Raw genomic sequence first — 23,097 nt, 5'->3', positions numbered from 1 at the left:
AATGGGGGTCACAGCAGGGGAAAGGAGTGATTGTGTGGAGGTGGGGGTGCAGGGGGTCAGCTACAGACTACCCAACTGTCTGTCTCTCAAGTAAGATTCTTATCAGTGGAATGTTTTTTTCCCCTTTAATCTGCTCCTAGAGAGCATTTTAACACATGTTCACAAAACAATACAATAATGAAATAAACACCTTAAAGCTAGAGCATAGAAAAACATGGCAGTGCAAGGACCACACCATGCGTCGCCTTAGAGAAACACTATTTTTGCCATATCTCGGCGTCTTTTACATTGCTGCTTTACTGCCCATCAGTCCTCCTCATTCCACACTCTGCACATAAGTAAATTCCTCGGTCAGCTGCTGCGACACTAAATGTAAAGACAGTTGTTGCTGCATGCCAGAGATTTAAATATTCACCAGGTGGGTGCAGTACCAGTACTCTATATTTTACGCCACATATCTGACATGGACCATTGGTTTCAGTCTGTGGGAGGGATTTCGATCACACACTAACCTTTATAAAGTCTGAGTCAAGAGTTTGAGTCGAGTGAGGACGCCATAACTCTGAATCAAAACAAGTAACCTTGTATCACAGTAAGCAACAAAATAACATGGATAATGATGGGAGAGGAACAAAACATGATGATGATTTTATTAGAATCTTACTAGAGCTGAAACGATTAATCAATGAATCGATTATTAATCGATTACTAAATTAATCGACAACTATTTTGATAATTGAATAATCGGTTTGAAGCTTTTTTCATGATTAAAACAAGATTTCCGATTGTTTAAGATTCTTAAATATGAATATTTACTTAATTTCTTTGCTCTGGATAACAAAGAAATCGTTAAAAGTCAATCATTTTGGTTTGTGGACAAAACAAGACATTTGAGAACATCATCATGTCCAGGTTTGATGAACACCGATCAACATTTTTTAAGGTTTTCTGATATTCTGAACACCAAATGATTAATCGATTAATCGAGAAAATAATCGACAGATTAATCGATTATGAAAATAATCGTTAGTTGCAGCTCTAAATCTTACATTATTACATCGGGGCCCTCTGTGTTAAGCAGAGACAGCAAAACACACATGCTAACATAGCGGCTGCTTAGGGCCTGTATGGCCACAATGGGGCCCCCAACAGCACTTAATGAAGGAAATCATCTTTATACAACCGACATGTCTAGGTCAGATGGAGGACGACTGAGTGCACTGTCCTTAGGGACCAACCTGGCCACATGTGTCCAACATTCTAACGTGTATTTTTTGATGGTGGGAGGAAACCCACGCAGACACGGGGAGAACATGCACATTTCACACAGAATGGTCCCAGACTAGGAGTCGTACGCAGTACCTTCTTGCTGTGAGGCAGCAGGGCTAACCTTATTCTATATTATTATTAATAATAAGAATAAGAATCATCATACAAAGATGCAATCTTATGTCAATAAATTTAAACAAATACCTAAATGCACTGGTCTGGATTTGTTTGTTTTTCTCACTGGTATTATTATTCTATGGACGGACTTCCTCTTTAAGTTCCTGGTCAAAGCCTGAGATGGAAACGGTGGCGTGACTAGGCCAGTTTGAGTCCACTTGAACATGACTCCCAACAGATTATTTTGGGTCTGACTTTGAGTAAAATTTCAGTCTGACTCAAGCCTGCCCCAGATTTCCAAATCTGAGTAGATTTTAAAAATCGTGGGAGACCACAGACACAACGAACTTTGTAACAGATTTTGTTTTTAATCTTGAGAAAGAACAGACTAGACGAACACACTTGGCATTTAATCAAACAACATCAGGGAGGAGACTTGGGATCTCACAGAAACCCGGACTCTAGACGTCATCAGTTAATAATAGCTGTTGTGGGTGCAATGTTTTATGCTGAGAAACACAAAAAAAAACTGTGGATGAAGTCATGGCTGAGAAGGCAGAGTCAACTTGGCTTACACAAGTTATAGTTCTAAACAAAAGCATCTCATTGGTGAGCTTGCCAAAGCGGGGTTCTGCTCACGCTGATCGAAACATGTTTAATACTCACAATTTGAATTCGGAAGGACTCAGATGTGTCCAATGACCGTTAACCCCAGACACTACAGGATAATTTGGCCAGATAATCTTAAAATCGTCCGTCACCTATGATTGTCAGAAGGTCCAGACTGGGACTGAAATCTGACCAATTATCCTCTAGTGTGAGGCAGGTTTACCTGTACAAGTATTTTAAGTCAGGTTTTAGTTTGACTAACACAATAATTAATGTTCTTAACGTCATACACTCAATATAAAGAGGCTCAAATCACATTTTCACTTTGGGCCCCATAAAGGCTTGGTCCGGCTCTGGTTAAGTGTCTCCTTGACACAATCACCTACACACACACACACACACAACTGGACACGTGTGTCACTGTACTGCGGAGTGCTCTTCAGCGCAAAGTGGGTCAAATTAGCCTCTTTGAATGCAATTACACCTCAGAGGAAAATCCTATCATAGAAATAGTGTGCATGTGGCGCACTACGACACTCGCTGTCTGAACCGAAATCACCGATCATGCCTTCATGGCTCTCACTGATCTGTAAAGCATGCAGAAAATTGCAGATGGCCACTGTGTTGACACAGTCACGTCCTTTGTGGAGGAAAGGCCTTTATTGTTAGTGCTCTTTACGACACACAAGTGGCGATAACATCAACACAGTGTGTGTGATTAACTCGAATCAAAGATCGAACCGTGATGGTTATTATAAAATGCCAAAAGAGCGCCACGCACGCACGCACGCACGCACACGCACGCCTCTCCTCACCTCTCTGACTGTCCCCAGGTCAGCTCCGCCGATGACGAGCTCCAATCCATAAAGGCTATTTCTTCAGACAACGGGCATCCATGCCTTCAAATCACCCGTGTATCAGTCATCTTAACGGAGCCATCGTCACGGAGAAACACAACCACTCAGGAACATTGTGTACGCCGTCGACGCACCGCACACCGCGCACTCAGGACAGGTTTGCTGTGCCGTGTGTGTGTGTGTGTGTGTATGTGAGGATGCGCGCCCCTGAAACAGCAGTGGGATGGAGAGGGAAAGTCCCCCCTCCCCTTCCTATCAGAACAGAGAGAGCAGAGCTGCTGCTGCTGCTGCTGCTGAGCTCAGTCATAACCACCATCACACTTTTAAACACAGATCCTTACTTAAAGGGCCACTTCAGCCCAAAGAAATACAGTGTTTTACTAATTTCCAGAGATAAGTGTGTTATTTGATGATCAGACAGTGGGACCTGAGACACATGAGAGACACATTCCTACAACAACAGAGGAAGTTGTGTGTTCTGTCAAGTTTTATGAATAAAAGATCTGATAGAATAAAATAAAAAAATTGAACAAATGTCAAATTTGGTCGAATTTAACAAACACGGCAGCATCATAATGATTTTAAGTTTATTCTTTATTTGAATTACAAGGTGAGTCAGCAATCCTCATCATCTCAATGTTTTCAGAACAGCCTTTTCTCAATTCTTTTATCAGATTCTGAATATATATCTCTATGTTGGTACTATTTACTTTCTTAGATTAGAAATCCCACCAGTCTTAAATTATGCAAGCAGATGAACATGTTTTTCTTTATTGATCCTGTTAGAAGCCACAGAAGAACTAATGTGTGTTTTGTCTTTAAGACGAGACAGAAACAGCTTTGGACAAGAAGGACTAAGGCATCAAACATGAGTCTCGAGAATAAATCATTTTTATGAAAGAGAAAATACTGTATTTCCTTTACCGTTTCAGCTGTGGTTACAGGTAACATATGAGCCCTCTATGAACCACAGTGACCTCTCTTGAGGCCAGAGTTTCCACATTTTTTTTTTTTGGTTAGTCTGGTAAAGATTAGGGTTATTTTATTTTATTATGACAGGATTATTGTACACAAACAAGGCCTAACTGTTCTCATTAGGGTTGTTTTATGTCATTCTTGAGAGAGGGTCAAGGTTCACACTGTTATTCAAATGCCCCAAATATCCAAATAGTTGGAATGGATTCTATTACAGAGACTGAAGCAGACTCTTGGGATCTCAGATACTGCCCTCTGCTGGTTTAAATCATACTTACCATATTCTTTCTCTCCCAAGTGTGTGTGTGTCCAGTTGCAAGGCTATTATTATTATTATCATGAGCAGCAGTAGTATTGTCATCATTATCATACTGTGATTAAAATCGATCGATCGATCTTTTCATCATTGTATGCTACTGCATTTATAAATTACATTGTACAGACATGTCATCTAGTGTGACATCTTTAAAGAATCATTCCAAAATGCTGATAAAACAATCTGATGTGTAACATGAGGACATTTTATATATTTGAAATTTATTATTACACATGTTTTATATTCACACATTTGACCCATGAATACGTGTAATGAATTCATCCATGCTGCATATGTATATAAAGTTAATTATTGTGTTATTATTATTATTAGGACATTAGCTAAATGTTTTTTTTTTTCCTGTTATGTTTGTTTTAGTGCAGTATTTCTAACCGTATTGTATATAATTGTACTGATTTTTGCAACTGTGCATATTCATTCTTAGGATGAGCATGAATAGATGCTACAGAGACATACTGTACAAATGTACATTACACATATGTTCAGCTATTAACAGAGATACGCACGATTGTGATGAGATTTGAAATAATCTGAGATGTAATGGCAAAAACATGTTCTGTATTGTTTGTTCATCTAATATGTTCTGCTCACTGTGTGTGTGTGTGTGTGTGTATACTACAGTATGATTTCTGTGCTGTTGTAAATCAGTTACCACAACCAACACTAGATGTCCTTCTAAGACCATTCAAGCTTTAGCCCCAACATGAAAGGAATAACCCGCCCATCATTACACAATAGAAAAATCCTGCAGGAATAATGTATTTATCCCAGATTAAGAAAATAAGATAACAACAAGTCTTTCTTTACTAAGTACTCCTCCCAAAAGCCACTCGGGGTCCTGTCCTGGACACCTGAGGCTCGGTGGAGATGATCCAGATGGCAGGGGCTTTAATGAAGTCCCTGTCAACATTCTTGTTCTCCTCAGCCCGTGCCATCGCCTCCAGTTCAGGCGAGGTCTCCGGGCACCAGTCAGCCACAAACTTATCCTTTGCCTCACAATAGTTTACCACCACTTCCTCAGGCTGTTCTCCAAGTATCCAATCTGGAACACAGCCGGAGGAGGAGAAGAAGAAGAAGAAGAAGAAGAAGAATGTGTAGGAGGAATAAAGGTTATGATGCAAGAAAGAAGCTCAGTGTTTAAAATAATTGTGGCAATATGCACTGTTCTGTTTTGTTAAGAGCTACAGATTTTACTTTATTTATTATTTTATTTTGAACATAATGAAGAACAAATGTTCACTTCGCAAGCAGACATACAAATCAAATCATTCACATTCATTAGCTTCTTCTCATGATTAAAAAGGAGTGAGAAGAAGTTTAAAACATTTCACCCCTTCTCCTTGAAATGTTGACATCAACATTTCATCACATAATTCTTACTAATTCTTACTATATATTAATATATATACATAAAACCAGACATATACACTCCTGTACATATAATCTATACCAACATGCATATACACACGTTAGAAAACATAAGGAAATGAAGGGAAAAATGTCAAATGAATGCACTGAAGCAATAACAGTAACAAACCTGCACAGTCGTGGATGAGGTCCTTGATGAGGTGCCCTATGATGGCGTAAAGAACAGCCAGCAAGATGAAGACAGCCATGAGCAGGTAGAGCACATATGTAGGCAGGTGGATGGCGTCCCGAGATGGAGGTATATACGACTCAAAAAACACGGTCCCGTCATCCTCCTTGTAATGAATATTCAAGCTCTCCGTCGGCCCGTCCATCGTCGCGTGGTAGTCTTCAAAAGTCTGCTACAGTCAGCCAGTGGGATATCCACTTAATATTTCTGTTTCATCACTGTCGTGGCATTAAGACGGAAATCCCTGTTACTTCATGTAACTAGAATATGAATAACCCATTTCATTAACTGTCTTTAAGTTAACCTTCTAAGGAAAGTACATCTATATCTCTCACCCTGATGGTGTTTTCATTTTGTTTCTCTGCCAGTCTGTCTGCATGTCAAGCTGCTCAGTTGGAAAAAAAAAAGATTAGCTGCAGTGGCTTGAGGTCATTCAAGGTCAGAGGAATGGCTGTGGAAGCAGCTTCCAAGGATACAGAGAAACATCTATCTGTCTGTCTACGAATGCTGTCCGTGTGCCTCATTACTGGACATCCAAAACACATTGAAACTTTGGACTCAATGTAAAATCTCCAAGAAAAGTTTTTTCTTGGAGATGAATTTTGGATAACGATGACCTGGATGAATGAGAATCTACACAGACAAGTGTTTAATATGGCTAATATAGACTAATCCCTGGCATATATGAACGAAGGTCACTGCCGCTGACTCAGCCAGGGTTTAGAGTGAGGTAAGATGGATTAATGAAAGCGGACAAGACACAACTGTATTAGTGGGTTGTTTACTGGAGAGAAAGTTTGATCCAGAAATCAGAACAGGAAAACACATGTACGTTTTCATCGGTAACACATTACAGCAACAAGCATGAACACGATTAAATGACATTTATGGAAAAATGAACAGAAATTTAATTCAATTTCATAATTAAAATGATTAATATGTTACAGATTTATCCCATCCATTGAAGGGCCTTCAAGTTATGCAATTTTTAGATTTACAATCTCCAAATAAAATGCATGATAATGAGACGATTGACAGTAGACCGCGGTTTCATCAACTTTTTCATTGATGATGTCGTTAGGAGATTTTCTTGTCAGTTCAGCACAAACTACAACAAGCTTCAGCATCACTACGGCAAAGAGACAACACTGGGCACTGCACTGAGATGAGATGTGACAAAAATGCACTTCAACTACGTCTGTGACTAAATTGGATTCACAAAAAACTCAGAGGGAAGTGACATAAGGAGCCACAGGGCAGGTGAAGGTCACGCTATGAGATATCCTTTTTTCGCCAGGGTACAATGATGAGATGGCAGTTCTCAGTGGAGCAGGAGTGAGTGGATGGATGATGAAACTCTCCATCTCCCAGGTGGAAACCGGGAACCAGCCCATCTTTTTCCTTCTCCATCCTCAGCATGTCTTTTCCCATTAGCGCACTAGAGATAGTCAGTCGTCATTCTTCTTCACTGTCTGCTCTGCCTTCCTCTGTGTCATCCTCCACTGGTTTGGGACCAAGAATCCAGTCTGTGAGAGAGAATTTTTTCAGTTAATAATAGTGTTTTTAAACATACATGAAGTTTAATTCAATTATTGTGTGAAGCCTGTAAAGAGTCATATATACACATATATGTATATATATATATGTATGTACATGGCTTGTATGTACATATATATATATATATATATATACACACACATATATATATATATATTCCATATTATTTTCTATTTTCTGTGGCTCTGGAAGTAAAATAATGATGTTAACATGCATTTAGATTCCATTTTCTATGCTACACAAATGTATGGAGTTTGCAAGAATGTAGCACTTTGGTATGCAGGAAATATCTAATTGAATTTGGGGAAATAAATGATCTTCGATGAAATGTCTGCATGTCTATGTTGCTTAAAGGTACAGTGTGTGAAATTTAGTAATATTAATTGGTGAAATCCCACGTTGCAGCTGAATATCCCTCACTTTACCCTTTACTTCCAAGTGTGTTGGAGAACCGATGTGGCCTTCAGTTGGCTTAAACGTGTTTATTTTTTTTCTATTGTGGGCTACTGTAAAAACATGGTGGTCAAAATGGGTAATTCTGGGTAATGAAAAACAACAGTTAATATAATAACATGATTGTAGACTGAAATTGTCAGATTAAACCTAAATTTGACACACCAGACCTTTAGCAAACAGTGGAATAATCATGTTTTGTTCTTCATTCAGTTTAACCATGTTTTATTATGTATCTTAATGATATGACAGAGAAACGGTAGGGCAACTTTAACACTTTAACACACAAACCTCAGGATAAATCTGAAGGAAAGTCATCAAACAAACACGGTCACCAAAAAAGGACAAAAAATGGGAAGACGAAATGTTGACACCACTTTGATTCCACGATAAAGAGTAAGAAAAAGGACTTGGTGACGAATCACAAACACGGACACCAACATGGGGCAGTGGGGAGGAGAAGACACAGCCTGGGGTTACCTGCCAGGTCATGCATCAAATCTTTAATCAGGTGTCCCACTATTGAGTAAGTGGCCACTAAAACCAACACCACCCCAATGAGAACATAGACCACATTATGTGGCAGAGTTACAGCATCTCTTGCTGGGGGGATGTAGTCCACAAAATAGGCCTCCTCCTCCTTTCTTCTGGGCAGCTGGAGGAGTCGTCGCTGCTCAAACACCATCTGTGTGAGGTTCAAAAGTGAAGCTCCTCCTGAGGCGTTCAGGGACATGACTGATTGTTGGCTTGTGGGTGATTTGGTAGAGTTGATTTTGACTAAAAGATCAGACGCTCCTTTTAAAAGGAGAGGCTGGCTATGACTACGATGTAACTTTAGGGCAGTTTCTTTGAGTGACAACATTCATTTCTTTCTCCGATTCATTGTCTTGTAGTAGATCCAAGCTCCATCAGTGGAAAACTGGTGATACAGGTGCATCAGAGGGGACGAGGAAGAGGAGGAGGGTGAAGAGGGACTGAGTATTAGAAGATTTAAAACATTTTCTGGAACTTGAAAAGAATGGCAGGGTTGACAAATTGTTTATTGTTAAAAAGTTATCATACTGTCTCTCAGGTGCGAATGTCACAGTGCTACCAATGCATAGTTCACCAGACAAGAAGAATCTCACAGCATAAGTGTGCCACTTCGCATAATCTGGCGTCTAGACTTAAACCCCAGCACCCCCCCTATAAGATTTTCAGAAAGGGGGATTCTTAGGTAAATTTCCAGTGGAGCAAAGAATGTGAGATGAAGGAGAGGTGAATATAGGACAGACATAGTTAATAGGATTGAGTCTGTCACAGAGTTATATCAGCTTTCCATCTGCAGGGATTAGAGATATGAGTGAGGAGAGGTAGGCAGTAATACGCCAAAGAGGCTTATGGTCCTCCATGACCATATTGCATATGGATACATAGGATATTTACAGCATATTACAGTAAAACCATTCCTCTTGGGTTTAAACTGACATCCTTTTACACCACATGCTTTAACCACCACTTATTCCATAAATATCCTGTCACATCATTTCACTAATACTGTATGAAATTAGATTTTTACAGCTCATTTCTTGCTTTGTAACAGAACAGATGGGCGCAGTAAATATTCCCATGGGTGTGTATATATCTTCCACTTATGAAAGAGGCACATGACATTAATAAAGAGAAATATGGCAACCAGCCCTTCAATACAAATACAAAAAAACCTCCTTACCTTGAAGACTTGAAACAGCTCCTCTACTTTTTTCTTTGACTTGTGCATGACAAGGTCTTTCAATTTAGCATGTGTTGTACACAGATCGTTCTAGAAACAACCACAAACATGACAGAAGGTTAAGGTCATGCACACAAAAGGCTTACCGTAGAAGGTGCTCTCTCACTGCATACCCGGAATGAAAAATAAAACCCACCATCAATGATTTGCGCTACAAGTAAATTCTGATTTTAAAATGCACTTTCATCTATTCACTGTTGGTGGAGCATCATGGTGAGCCATAGATCGCTCTCTCTAGGATTTAGACTCATCCTCCTTTGTAGACTTTCGCATTTGCAAAAACTGAGAAATAAGGAAATGCCATTCTATTATGGTGATGGCTACATTCGCAAAGAGAATGAACCAAGAGACTGGGTGGAGGCCGTAGTAGAAGACATGCGTCATGTTGAGCGATGTTAAAAAAAAAGAAGCTACGTTTGAAGAAGGAACTCAAGGTGAAGGAAAAAAAAATGAGATGAATGTGTGTGCGACGGATTGAAAAGCAGTGAGGTTTCTGAGGGTGTCTCAGGACGGAGATGGTCAGGAGAATAAGGCTGTATCTTCTATGGTAATCCTTGGAAGGATTTGGTTGACTCATGCCACCGTCATAAGCAACACCCTTTCCCAGAGTCAGCAAACAGCAAAACAGAGGATGGAGTTCATTTACAGTACCATCACCTGAGGTACCTGTTGACCTGTTTGAGCTGGTGCCAAGAATATTGCTACAAGACAAATTCACAGACAATAAATCATCAACATATTCTCGTGTGTAAAAGGTTTAAATAAATGCCAGACTCTACCTGTGACGAAGACTGCTTTCTTTCTTACTGTACCATCCATTCACGTCCACGGTCGGGTTCTAGAGTTTCTTCAGAAAAGCACTACAAGCTGCACTAGCTTTAAGCAAAATAACACCTAGTCACTCAGTCAAGTAGGTCCATATTGACAGTGACTCCCTCAGGCCGGGGTGACCAGCCTCTTCGGTTTGTCTTCTGGCTCCGTTGCCCACTTTAAGTAAGCATCTCCCATGATGAACATCCAGTAGACGATGGTTAGAGAGGTGTTTACTGTCATGATGAAGATGATTAAAGGGTGCAGCATCGTGGCAGAATAAGATGACAATTTAAAAAAGCTGTCTGCTGTGTGGGCCAAGGGTTATATGTACGTCTGATTGAATCAGTGAGCTTCTTCTCTCTTTGTGAAGTCCCCACCCCTCTGCTCTCTCTTTCCACTGGTCATTAAGTTTCTGCGGCTACAGCAGCATAATCCTCTTCAGCCGCTTTGTTACAGAAGATAAAGTTGCATTAGATGAAGGCCTGCTTTACAAATGTTGTTCATCCATAAGATGTTGTTGCATAATGCACGTGGTCATGATCTGCAGTGGCATGAGCCACTATTAATGCAATAAATTCCTCCAAGAGATGTAATTATATGATATGATTTGTTTTTAACAACAAACTAGCCAAACAACAACATAATCCAATACAATATTTGGTCTGATATGTATGTTCTCTTTCACATAATTATAATATAATCCAGAATTAAATCAGACCAGAGACATCAGATGGAGTAGTTAATCTTAATCTTACACCAAACAGGACAGATGGCTCCTTAAAAGAACTCCTGGGGCCACAAGGAGGAGACAACAATTCAACCTATGCAATGTGACAATGATTAAAAAAGCTGGGGGAAAAAAGTCTTCACAGACTCATCATGTACCTAGAATCCAAATAGTGAAGGCTGCTAAAACACAAAAGCACAAATAAATGGTTCAGGGGTAGAAAGGCGCTTCCAGCAGGGGGCAGTCTCTACTAAAGTGAATGCTGAATAATCCTTAGTGGTCTGGATGATTCACCAGCAACACGTGGAGTCTCCTGTTATGGACTTTAATGGTAATCAACAGTGACCAAATATACAATCCATCAAAGAAAGATAAATGCGTATTTTACGCACGGATCGGCAATCATTACCTGCACTTTGCGCACGTGTCCTTTAGATCGTCAGCAGTCAGACACAAGTGCACGGTTGAACTTTGAGACCTGATAGATAGCAGAAAATTGGAGCAGCAGTGTGTTGTTTCATCACAGATCAAAAGCCAACGGGGCTGACACTCCTTTAAAGTGTCCCCTTCCCTTGGCGAGCAGTGGCGGAGAGGACGCTGGTTTCCAACATGCGTCGTTAGGCGCGTCGTTTACCTGGGAATATTATTCTGGACGTTTCTCTTTTTACCCCTCTGTAGGTCAAACAATAAGTTTGAACAATGATCCCGCCGGTGGAGGTCTCCGTGTTTCTCATTTCCCTCTTGGCTCCTGGAGTTTTATACACCTTGAACAACATCCCTGCACTTCAGGAGTAAGTGTGTGTGTGTGTATGTGTGTGTTCCAGGTATTATGGATATTGAAGAAACCTAAATATGTTGACAAAGTCACATTATGGGGACTTTGTCTTCCTTATAAGGACAAACAGCAAGTAAAAATTAAAATATTACATTTTAAGGAAAAGACATGTTGTATGTTAGGATGATGTGGGTTTAGGGTTAGAGTAAGTCTCCAGTAAAATGAATGCCAGTCAGTGTAATGTCTCCTGAAGTCGTGCGTGTGTGTGTGTGCCTGCATGTGCGTGCGTGTGCTCCCACTGAGTCAGCCTGCTGTCTGGATGCATTGCACCATAAATCCACTGATCCGCTTAATAGACTTTAGAAGAGTCTCATAACCGGGAGTGTCTTGAAATTGGCTGTTTTCACACCAATGCATTTTCTGTTCATCTATCACTGACTCTGAGAGTGCAAACCTCAGAGTCATGCTGCTCACAAACAAACAGACAAACAAAAACATGACCTCCTTGTCATAGTTATTTAGAGTTAAATTCTTGCAGTGTCCACATGAACTCTTACTCTCGCTCCTCAGACCTTTACCTATCCTGGGGATGGGAATGGTCATTTTAGGGTCAGTTCTTTTCGTCCTCCTCGTCACTGTGCAGCACAAGAACCAAGTGGACCCTTTATTCTACGGTACAGTAAGATACAGACACATTTATCAGCAGTGCAAAGGTGGCGTGAAGATGCAGCAATGTTGTGTTTTGTGTGTTTCTGCAGTGTTTGCAGAGTTCTCCTTCACCTGCATGGTCGGTCTGATCAACGCTTTAGAGCAGGACGGCTTCATCTCTGGCTTCATGGGCTTTTATCTAAAGATGGTAAGATAACTTACATCAAGCTTCTAAAAGGTTTCTCCCTGTGTTCAAAGTAAAGGTTGTCTTTGTTATATGTCGCCATCTCTTCAGGGTGAGCCCCATCTGAGCTCTGCCTACGCTGTTATGATGTCTTACTGGGAAGGAATTGTCCACTTTGTCCTCTTCCAAACAATCATCCATCGCATGTTCAAAGGGTAAGCTGTGGTTTGACCTCTATCTATGTTTGTCTCGAGTCCGCTCTTAATAAAATGTGTGAATTTTCTCTGTGTTCAGGAAGTCGTATCGGAGCCTGGGCCTGCTGTGGGCCGGCTCCTCCATCGCCCATCAAATTGTTCTCATTCCCGGAGTGGTCATTGGTGAGAGCTGCCTGAAGAATCAGTGTTTTGCACTGATGTGCACTGTGTGGATGTACTGTAGATCACGGAGTCTTGTCTGATGGTGTAAACATGTCGTGCAGGTAAATATGGCTCAAACATTCGGCCAGCCTTTTGGAGGAACGTGCCCTTCTTCGTGGTGCCTTTCTGGGCCGCCTCCCTGCTCTTTACCAGACCCAGAGAGATGCCAGTTATCACAGCAGACAAGGTAAATTACACATTTAGAGACATTTACCGTATTCTAAACATCTGAATAGAGGTCTGGACCCTTTTCCCCCCATTTAGATTTTATATGAACTTCTCAGTGATTAAAAATATCACCTAAAAGAGTGAGAGTATTTGTTTTTTTTCTATTGTCACACATATAATTCATGTTATTGGACTATGACTGACAACATATTTGCTAAATCAATCGTTTGCTGTATTATCTTGGCATTAATCACTGTTATGGTATTAAACCTACTTTACACATTAAATGAGAATTCCTGTGTGTTGAGAAGGTTGCAGAAGAGCAGAAGAAAGGTTTGCTGTCCCGACCGGTCGACCTGCTCCTCTCTCTTCTGTTGATGGGAGCGATGGCCTTCTCTGTCTTCAGAGGCTTTGTGAGTAAAACCGAGTCAGCGCTTGTATCGTTCTTTAAGTGTTCCTGCCTTAAGTCACGCTGATATCAGTGAACATGTATGACATTAATACAGTGTCTCTCCACATGCTCTGCTCCAGGTGGTGCTCGACTGTCCTCTGGACACCTGTTTCACCTACATCTATCAGTATGAGCCATATCTCAAAGACCCAGTTGGCTTCCCCAGAGTTACGGTACGTTTTAGTGTTTCTAGCGATGCTGTATAATTATTTCTCAATCACTTTATTGGAACACATCCAGGAAATCTGGGAAACGTGTGTGCAGTTTTTAAATAACAGGTTAATGTGTTGAGTATTTAGTGTGACCTCCCCTCAGACTTGAACAATAGCATGAGCCATGAGTGGAACCTTAATTAATGTTACTGTAAAATCCTGTGTTTGTCCGACTATTTCATGCTGTAAAACATCTGCTGTGAAAAAGGTCTATTTCACCAGTGTGTTCAAGACATGCGTCAGCCTTTCATCATATCAGCCCTTGGTAGCCCTGACTCTCATATATATATATATATATATATATATAAGACCAACGTTCAGTCACATCATTCAAATTCATATGCCAATGAACACTGTGCCCTAAGACCTTTGCACAATACTATATATATTTAAAATATACTGTATATTGTTGCTCATCTTTCTGCACACTTCTTTTAGATGCTGGTGTATTTCTTTTATGCTCTGCCCCTGCTGGCTGTTCTCGTCTATGGTCTGAAAACACCTGGGTGCAGCTGGATGTTGGACTGGACTATCTTTTTTGCCGGAGCCATGGCTCAGGTAACTGGTTATTATGTGATTTTGCTGTTGTAATCTTGTTCAAGATACAAGATATGGGAGGTTTATTGTCCTATACAAATAAATAATCAAATTTAGATTTAAAATTCTATATAAAAAAAAAAAATAAATTGCAGTTTAAAAGTATTTTTTTCCAAAAAAAGAAAAAGAAATGGCGTTTGAAAACCTTATTTTAAAAATGTCTGATGTTATCTTTCTTCTGCTTGTGCCATTATTCTCTTCAGAGCCAGTGGTGTCATATTGGTGCATCTTTGCACTCACGCACTCCCTACACGTACCGGGTCCCAGTCGACAAAAGGTGGCCTGTTATCACCCTCAACGTGTTGCTTGCTGCTGTGCCAATTCTGCTGGCCCTGCGCTGCTACACCAATCCTGCCTTTTTTATGAAACCTGTTCCCAAGGGCCAGACAAGCGACGAGAAGAAGAAAGACTGAACGGTACACTGGCCACAGACTCTAAAAGAATACCTCACACCATGACAAGGCTAATGTTTTCTGGGGACTCTCTTTAGTGCACAAACTGCTTCAAACACACACATTTTTGGCCGTAAAACCCGGAGAAAATCTAAAAGCATCAATCACGACGATCAGCACTCCCTGCATGGACTTTTGGACTCTGATAAGAAAGCAGTAGATGAAGTTGAGGGCTGTGATCATCTTGCACAGCTTTGAGGTGACTCATATACTGTAGATACCCAGATGGTGTCTTCACAAACTACCTTGAATATACAGGTTGACAACACACTGCTGGAAAATAAAGTCAGTACAGCTTAGACTTTGTTTTTACTGATCTAAAACTATGAGGGTAAATGAACACAACCAATAACTTTCACCAGAAAATAAATAACTTCAGAGTTTGTGACGGGGAAAATGGGAGCAGATGTTTCTGAAGTTTAACTGGGGAAACTGAAGCTGTGCAGGGTCTGGTTGCACATGTTGCCACTAGAGCTACATCTGCGTGAGACTTTAAGATTTCATTGACACATACAACAAAAAGAGACAACACAATAGCTGAAATTAGAAATGATTCTGTGTTTTTGGTTGATAAATTAGTTAAAAATTCTGTCCATTGATTCGACTAATTCAAGTAATGGTTGTGTCCGTGTCTGCTGTAGTTTTTATTTTGTAAAATAAAACCAAATGTTGCAATATCTGCGAGTCTCTCTGATCATATCTGAGCCTTTAAGGTTTTAGAATTATGTATGAAACCGACAGATGACACACTTTCTGCAGAAGTCAATATTGTCCCCATCCGGTGATATCATTGTGCCCTATGTGCACTGAACTGCTGCTGCTGTCAAACTGATAAGCAGTGAACCAGGGATCAGACGAGCGGTGACACACTGCTGCAACACAAATGGTCACATGATGCGTTACAACCATGCTTGGTCCGGGCAGTTTTTCTCCTTGCTGCTAATCTGAAGACATTTAGTTAAGTTCAAGGCAAGTGAAGAATAAACGGTAAGCGTGTTCATTTTTTCTCACTTTATTAAGAATGAAATACAACAGCAGGACAAAAAGTCATAAGAACACCAAAATAGTGGATGACCCATCAAATATCAAAAAGGACCAGAGACAAAAAAAAGTGTGACATTCTACCCATCATGTAAATATAGCCGTGCAAAGATCAAAAGAATTTAGCAATTCAGATACAATCAAGTAGTTACCTCAAGAAAGTAGCGTATAATCCCATCCAAACTAACTGTCACTGGATTATATGTATTAGTTGAGGGTGCTTTTATATGGAGTTAGAGGGCGTCTATTGGAATTGGACACGATGATTGACCAAGATCAGCTAATAACAAACACCACAATATTTACAATACAGAGATTAGAGGCAATCAAATGATTAATTTTATTACTGATTGATTGTTGGACTTGTATAGAAAAAGATGTTACATTGGTTCCTCTGGAGTTAATAAAGCATATTCACTTGCAAATGATCAATAATAAATAGTAACAGTACACAAAAAACAGCAAATGTCAGTAAGATTAAGACAGAACAACTATTCAGTTACTCTATGGAAACAAAAAAGAAGTAACCGCTACAGTACACGTACAAAAAAAAGAGTCAGGGCTACCAAGGGCTGAATGCTGTCTTGCATCAATTACATCTGTGCTTGTTAACAGAATACTAGGATGTGAGTCGCGTTTTAATGTAGAAGAGGTTAACTTTTAGAAATTAAAGTGACTCAGCACTTTATAGATGTCTCTCTCCTACATACATACGCTCACACAGGTTCACATACTGCTGCCTAAAGAGGGCTTCAGTTCATAGACAGGTGACGGGTCTACTATACTGAAATATCTGGGGACGGACGGCGTTCATTTGAGTTAGTGCTAAGAGTTAGTGTTCGCATGGACCTTGGTTAAAAAGGAAGAGAGATCGCAAACCAAAAAAAAGAAAAGCATCAAAACACCCAAAGAGGTGGGATTATAGAGATAAACGTCATGAGACAGTAAGAAAACCTGTTATCGGTTAAACAGAGAGCATGATCATAAAGCGGGAAAAGAAAAGCGAGTGATATAAACGACTGTCTTTCTTTAAAGGCCATGGTTAGCACCTAGGCATTGCAGACGTTGTGTTATTTGGTTCAGTAGAAGCTGTGTGTGTCCTCTCTGGCCTTGTGTCCCTCTCCTCCTCCATGTCTCCTGTGGCTGTGGCGTTCATGGTGCTGATTGTGGTGGTGTCGTCGGTACCGGTGTGATCGCCGGGCTACAAATAGAAGGGAAACAAAGACGTTTTAAGACATGTTCCTACAGCAGGTGAGTACAAAGGAGGTCATTTTGGACCACATATTATACTATGACTTTTTTGGGTGATTTTGGACGACAAACTATACTATGACTTTTTTGACTGATTTTGGACGACATACTAACCTATGACTTTTTTGACTGATTTTGGACGACATACTAACCTATGACTTTTTTGACTGATTTTGGACGACATACTAACCTATGACTTTTTTGACTGATTTTGGACGACATACTAACCTATTACTTTTTTGACCGATTTTGGACGACATACTAACCTATGACTTTTTTGACTGATTTTGGACGACATACTAACCTATTACTTTTTTGACTGATTTTGGACGACATACTAACCTATGACTTTTTTGACAGATTTTGGACGACATATTTTACTATGACTTTTTTGGGTGATTTTGGACGACAAACTATACTATGACTTTTTTAACTGATTTTGGACGACATACTAACCTATGACTTTTTTGACTGATTTTGGACGACATACTAACCTATGACTTTTTTGACTGATTTTGGACGACATACTAACCTATGACTTTTTTGACTGATTTTGGACGACATACTAACCTATTACTTTTTTGACTGATTTTGGACGACATACTAACCTATGACTTTTTTGACAGATTTTGGACGACATACTAACCTATGACTTTTTTGACTGATTTTGGACGACATACTAACCTATTACTTTTTTGACTGATTTTGGACGACATACTAACCTATGACTTTTTTGACTGATTTTGGACGACAAACTATACTATGACTTTTTTGACTGATTTTGGACGACATACTAACCTATGACTTTTTTGACTGATTTTGGACGACATACTAACCTATGACTTTTTTGACTGATTTTGGACAACATACTAACCTATTACTTTTTTGACTGATTTTGGACGACATACTAACTTATGACTTTTTTGACAGATTTTGGACGACATACTATACTATGACTTTTTTGACTGATTTTGGACGACATACTATACTATGACTTTTTTGATAGATTTTGGATGACATACTATAGTATGACCTTTTTGACAGATTTTGGACGACATACTATACTATGATGTTTTTGACTGATTTTGGACGACATACTATACTATGACTTTTTTGACTGATTTTGGACGACAAATTATACTTTGACTTTTTTGAATAATTTTGGACCACATGCTATAGTGTTACTTTTTTGACAAATTTTGGACGACACACTATACTATGACTTTTTTGACAGATTTTGGGGGCGACATACTATACTATGACGTTTTGACTGATTTGGATGACACGCTATACTATGACTTTTTTGACTGATTTTGGACGACATACTATAGTATGACTTTTTTGACTGATTTTGGATGACATACTATAGTATGACCTTTTTGACAGATTTTGGACCACATATTATACTATGACTTTTTTGGGTGATTTTGGACGACAAACTATACTATGACTTTTTTGACTGATTTTGGACGACATACTAACCTATGACTTTTTTGACTGATTTTGGACGACATACTAACCTATTACTTTTTTGACCGATTTTGGACGACATACTAACCTATGACTTTTTTGACTGATTTTGGACGACATACTAACCTATTACTTTTTTGACTGATTTTGGACGACATACTAACCTATGACTTTTTTGACAGATTTTGGACGACATATTTTACTATGACTTTTTTGGGTGATTTTGGACGACAAACTATACTATGACTTTTTTAACTGATTTTGGACGACATACTAACCTATGACTTTTTTGACTGATTTTGGACGACATACTAACCTATGACTTTTTTGACTGATTTTGGACGACATACTAACCTATGACTTTTTTGACTGATTTTGGACGACATACTAACCTATTACTTTTTTGACTGATTTTGGACGACATACTAACCTATGACTTTTTTGACAGATTTTGGACGACATACTAACCTATGACTTTTTTGACTGATTTTGGACGACATACTAACCTATTACTTTTTTGACTGATTTTGGACGACATACTAACCTATGACTTTTTTGACTGATTTTGGACGACAAACTATACTATGACTTTTTTGACTGATTTTGGACGACATACTAACCTATGACTTTTTTGACTGATTTTGGACGACATACTAACCTATGACTTTTTTGACTGATTTTGGACAACATACTAACCTATTACTTTTTTGACTGATTTTGGACGACATACTAACTTATGACTTTTTTGACAGATTTTGGACGACATACTATACTATGACTTTTTTGACTGATTTTGGACGACATACTATACTATGACTTTTTTGATAGATTTTGGATGACATACTATAGTATGACCTTTTTGACAGATTTTGGACGACATACTATACTATGATGTTTTTGACTGATTTTGGACGACATACTATACTATGACTTTTTTGACTGATTTTGGACGACAAATTATACTTTGACTTTTTTGAATAATTTTGGACCACATGCTATAGTGTTACTTTTTTGACAAATTTTGGACGACACACTATACTATGACTTTTTTGACAGATTTTGGGGGCGACATACTATACTATGACGTTTTGACTGATTTGGATGACACGCTATACTATGACTTTTTTGACTGATTTTGGACGACATACTATAGTATGACTTTTTTGACTGATTTTGGATGACATACTATAGTATGACCTTTTTGACAGATTTTGGACGACATACTATACTATGATGTTTTTGACTGATTTTGGACGACATACTATACTATGACTTTTTTGACTGATTTTGGATGACATACTATAGTATGACCTTTTTGACAGATTTTGGACGACATACTATACTATGATGTTTTTGACTGATTTTGGACGACAAATTATACTTTGACTTTTTTGAATAATTTTGGACCACATGCTATAGTGTTACTTTTTTGACAAATTTTGGACGACACACTATACTATGACTTTTTTGACAGATTTTGGATGACATACTATAGTATGACCGTTTTGACTGATTTTGGACGACATACTATAGTATGACTTTTTTGACTGATTTTGGACGACATACTATAGTATGACTTTTTTGACTGATTTTGGATGACATACTATAGTATGACTGTTTTGACAGATTTTGGATGACATACTATACTATGATGTTTTTGACTGATTTTGGACGACATACTATACTATGATGTGCTTGACAGATTTTGGACGACATACTATACTATGACCTTTTTGACAGATTTTGGACGACATACTATACTATGACTTTTTTGACTGATTTTAGACGACATACTTTACTATGACGTTTTTGACTGATTTTGGACGACACGCTATACTATGACTTTTTTGACTGATTTTGGGGGCGACATACTATACTATGACGTTGTTGACTGATTTGGATGACACGCTATACTATGACTTTTTTGACTGATTTTGGACGACATACTATACTATGAGCTTTTTGACTGATTTTGGATCACACACTATACAATGACATTTCTGGGTGATTTTGGACGACATACTATACTATGACTTTTTTGACTGATTTTGGATGACATACTATACTATGACTTTTTGTCGTCATGTTGGGCAACATACTCCACTAAAGTACCACGTGGTTGGTGTAATGATTAGTGCTTTTTTTTTGGAGCCAAATGACCCGGGTTCAATCCCTGGTTGGAGCAAGGTCTTTCTGCAATGGTGTGACTTATAGCTATCACTTTGGACGACATGCCATTTGTGGGTGATTTTGGACGACATACTGTGCTATGACTTTTTTGACTGATTTTGGACGACATACTAACCTATGACTTTTTTGACTGATTTTGGACGACAGACTAACCTACGACTTTTTTGACTGATTTTGGACGACATAGTATACTATAAGTTTTTGGTCACATTTTTGACAACATACTATACTATGACTTTTTTGACTGATTTTGGACGACATACTAACCTATGACTTTTTTGACTGATTTTGGACGACATACTATACTATGACGTTTTTGACTGATTTTGGACGTCATACTATACTATGACTTTTTTGACTGATTTTGGACGACAGACTAACCTACGACTTTTTTGACTGATTTTGGACGACATAGTATACTATAGGTTTTTGGTCACATTTTTGACAACATACTATATATGACTTTTTTGACTGATTTTGGACGACATACTAACCTATGACTTTTTTGACTGATTTTGGACGACAGACTAACCTACGACTTTTTTGACTGATTTTGGACGACATAGTATACTATAGGTTTTTGGTCACATTTTTGACAACATACTATATATGACTTTTTTGACTGATTTTGGACGACATACTAACCTATGACTTTTTTGACTGATTTTGGACGACAGACTAACCTACGACTTTTTTGACTGATTTTGGACGACATAGTATACTATAGGTTTTTGGTCACATTTTTGACAACATACTATACTATGACTTTTTTGACTGATTTTGGACGACATACTAACCTATGACTTTTTTGACTGATTTTGGACGACATACTATACTATGACTTTTTTGACAGATTTTGGACGACATACTATACTATGACCTTTTTGACAGATTTTGGACGACATATTTTACTATGACGTTTCTGACTGATTTTGGACGACATACTATACTATGACTTTTTTGAATGATTTTGGATGATATACTATACAATGACATTTCTGGGTGATTTTGGACGACATACTATACTATGACCTTTTTGACTGATTTTGGATGACATACTATACTATGACTTTTTGACTGATTTTGGACGACATACTTACCTATGACTTTTTTGACTGATTTTGGACAACATATTACACTATGACTTTTTGACTGATTTTGGACGACATACTATACTATGACTTTTCGTCGTCATGTTGGGCAACATACTCTACTAAAGTACCACATGGTTGGTGTAATGGTTAATGCTTTTGCTTTGGAGCCAAATGACCCAGGTTCAATCCCTGGTTGGAGCAAGGTCTTTCTGCAATGGTGTGACTTATAGGTATCACTTTGGACGACATGCCATTTGTGGGTGATTTTGGACGACATACTAACCTATGACTTTTTTGACTGATTTTGGACGACAGACTAACCTACGACTTTTTTGACTGATTTTGGACGACATAGTATACTATAGGTTTTTGGTCACATTTTTGACAACATACTATACTATGACTTTTTTGACTGATTTTGGACGACATACTAACCTATGACTTTTTTGACTGATTTTGGACGACATACTATACTATGACTTTTTTGACTGATTTTGGACGACATAGTAAACTATAGGTTTTTGGTCACATTTTTGACGACATACTATACTATGACTTTTTTGACTGATTTTGGACGACATACTGACCTATGACTTTTTTGACTGATTTTGGACGACATACTAACTTATGACTTTTTTGACTGATTTTGGACGACATACTAACCTATGACTTTTTTGACTGATTTTGGACGATATCCTATACTATGACTTTTTTGACTGATTTTTGACAACATACTATACTATGACTTTTTTGACTGATTTTGGACGAGATACTAACCTATGACTTTTTGACTGATTTTGGACAACATACTAACCTATGACTTTTTTGACTGATTTTGGACGACATACTATACTATGACTTTTTTGGGTCATTTTGGACGACATACTATACTATGACCTTTTTGACTGATTTTGGATCACATACTATACAATGACATTTCTGGGTGATTTTGGACGACCTACTATACTATGACTTTTTTGACTGATTTTGGACGACATATTACACAATGACTTTTTGACTGATTTTGGACGACATACTTAACTATGACTTTTCTTCGTCATGTTGG

The 23,097-nt window shown here is 38.6% G+C and overlaps 3 protein-coding genes and 1 long non-coding RNA gene across 5 annotated transcripts in view; 1 reads left to right on the top strand and 3 right to left on the bottom strand.

The window, feature by feature from the left end:
* Nucleotides 1-4,160: 4,160 nt before the first annotated feature.
* Nucleotides 4,161-6,139, bottom strand: LOC131467687 (uncharacterized). The gene is made up of 2 exons (XM_058641748.1): nt 5,702-6,139; nt 4,161-5,206 (listed from the first exon to the last, which is right to left on the bottom strand). Exons 1-2 carry the CDS (start codon nt 5,904-5,906, stop codon nt 4,971-4,973), a joined length of 441 nt encoding a protein of 146 aa, XP_058497731.1. The 5' UTR covers nt 5,907-6,139; the 3' UTR covers nt 4,161-4,970.
* A 387-nt stretch (nt 6,140-6,526) lies between these two features.
* LOC131463245 (uncharacterized) lies at nt 6,527-10,743 on the bottom strand. 2 transcript variants are annotated; one of them, XR_009240966.1, is made up of 3 exons: nt 10,322-10,743; nt 9,483-9,572; nt 6,527-7,287 (listed from the first exon to the last, which is right to left on the bottom strand). It is a non-coding gene; the product is annotated as an uncharacterized LOC131463245 (long non-coding RNA). The 2 variants fall into 2 exon arrangements; XR_009240968.1 differs by lacking the exon at nt 10,322-10,743 and adding an exon at nt 9,679-10,249.
* Nucleotides 10,744-11,409: 666 nt separating this feature from the next.
* On the top strand, nt 11,410-15,662 carry tm6sf2a (transmembrane 6 superfamily member 2a). The gene is made up of 10 exons (XM_058633926.1): nt 11,410-11,873; nt 12,428-12,531; nt 12,616-12,713; nt 12,801-12,904; nt 12,984-13,066; nt 13,168-13,292; nt 13,585-13,686; nt 13,805-13,897; nt 14,375-14,494; nt 14,737-15,662. Exons 1-10 carry the CDS (start codon nt 11,782-11,784, stop codon nt 14,944-14,946), a joined length of 1,131 nt encoding a protein of 376 aa, XP_058489909.1. The 5' UTR covers nt 11,410-11,781; the 3' UTR covers nt 14,947-15,662.
* A 319-nt stretch (nt 15,663-15,981) lies between these two features.
* The window catches only part of LOC131466605 (neurocan core protein-like), a 44,812-nt gene continuing 37,696 nt past the window's right edge, over nt 15,982-23,097 (bottom strand). The window contains exon 20 of the mRNA XM_058639978.1: nt 15,982-17,227. Within this exon, the coding sequence (XP_058495961.1) occupies nt 17,106-17,227 (122 nt within the window). The 3' untranslated portion in view covers nt 15,982-17,105. The remainder of the gene's footprint in view (nt 17,228-23,097) is intronic.

This window comes from Solea solea, chromosome 1 (genome assembly GCF_958295425.1).
Source record: "Solea solea chromosome 1, fSolSol10.1, whole genome shotgun sequence".
NCBI classification, from domain to species: domain Eukaryota; kingdom Metazoa; phylum Chordata; class Actinopteri; order Pleuronectiformes; family Soleidae; genus Solea; species Solea solea.
This window is presented reverse-complemented; position numbering and strand designations above follow the sequence as displayed.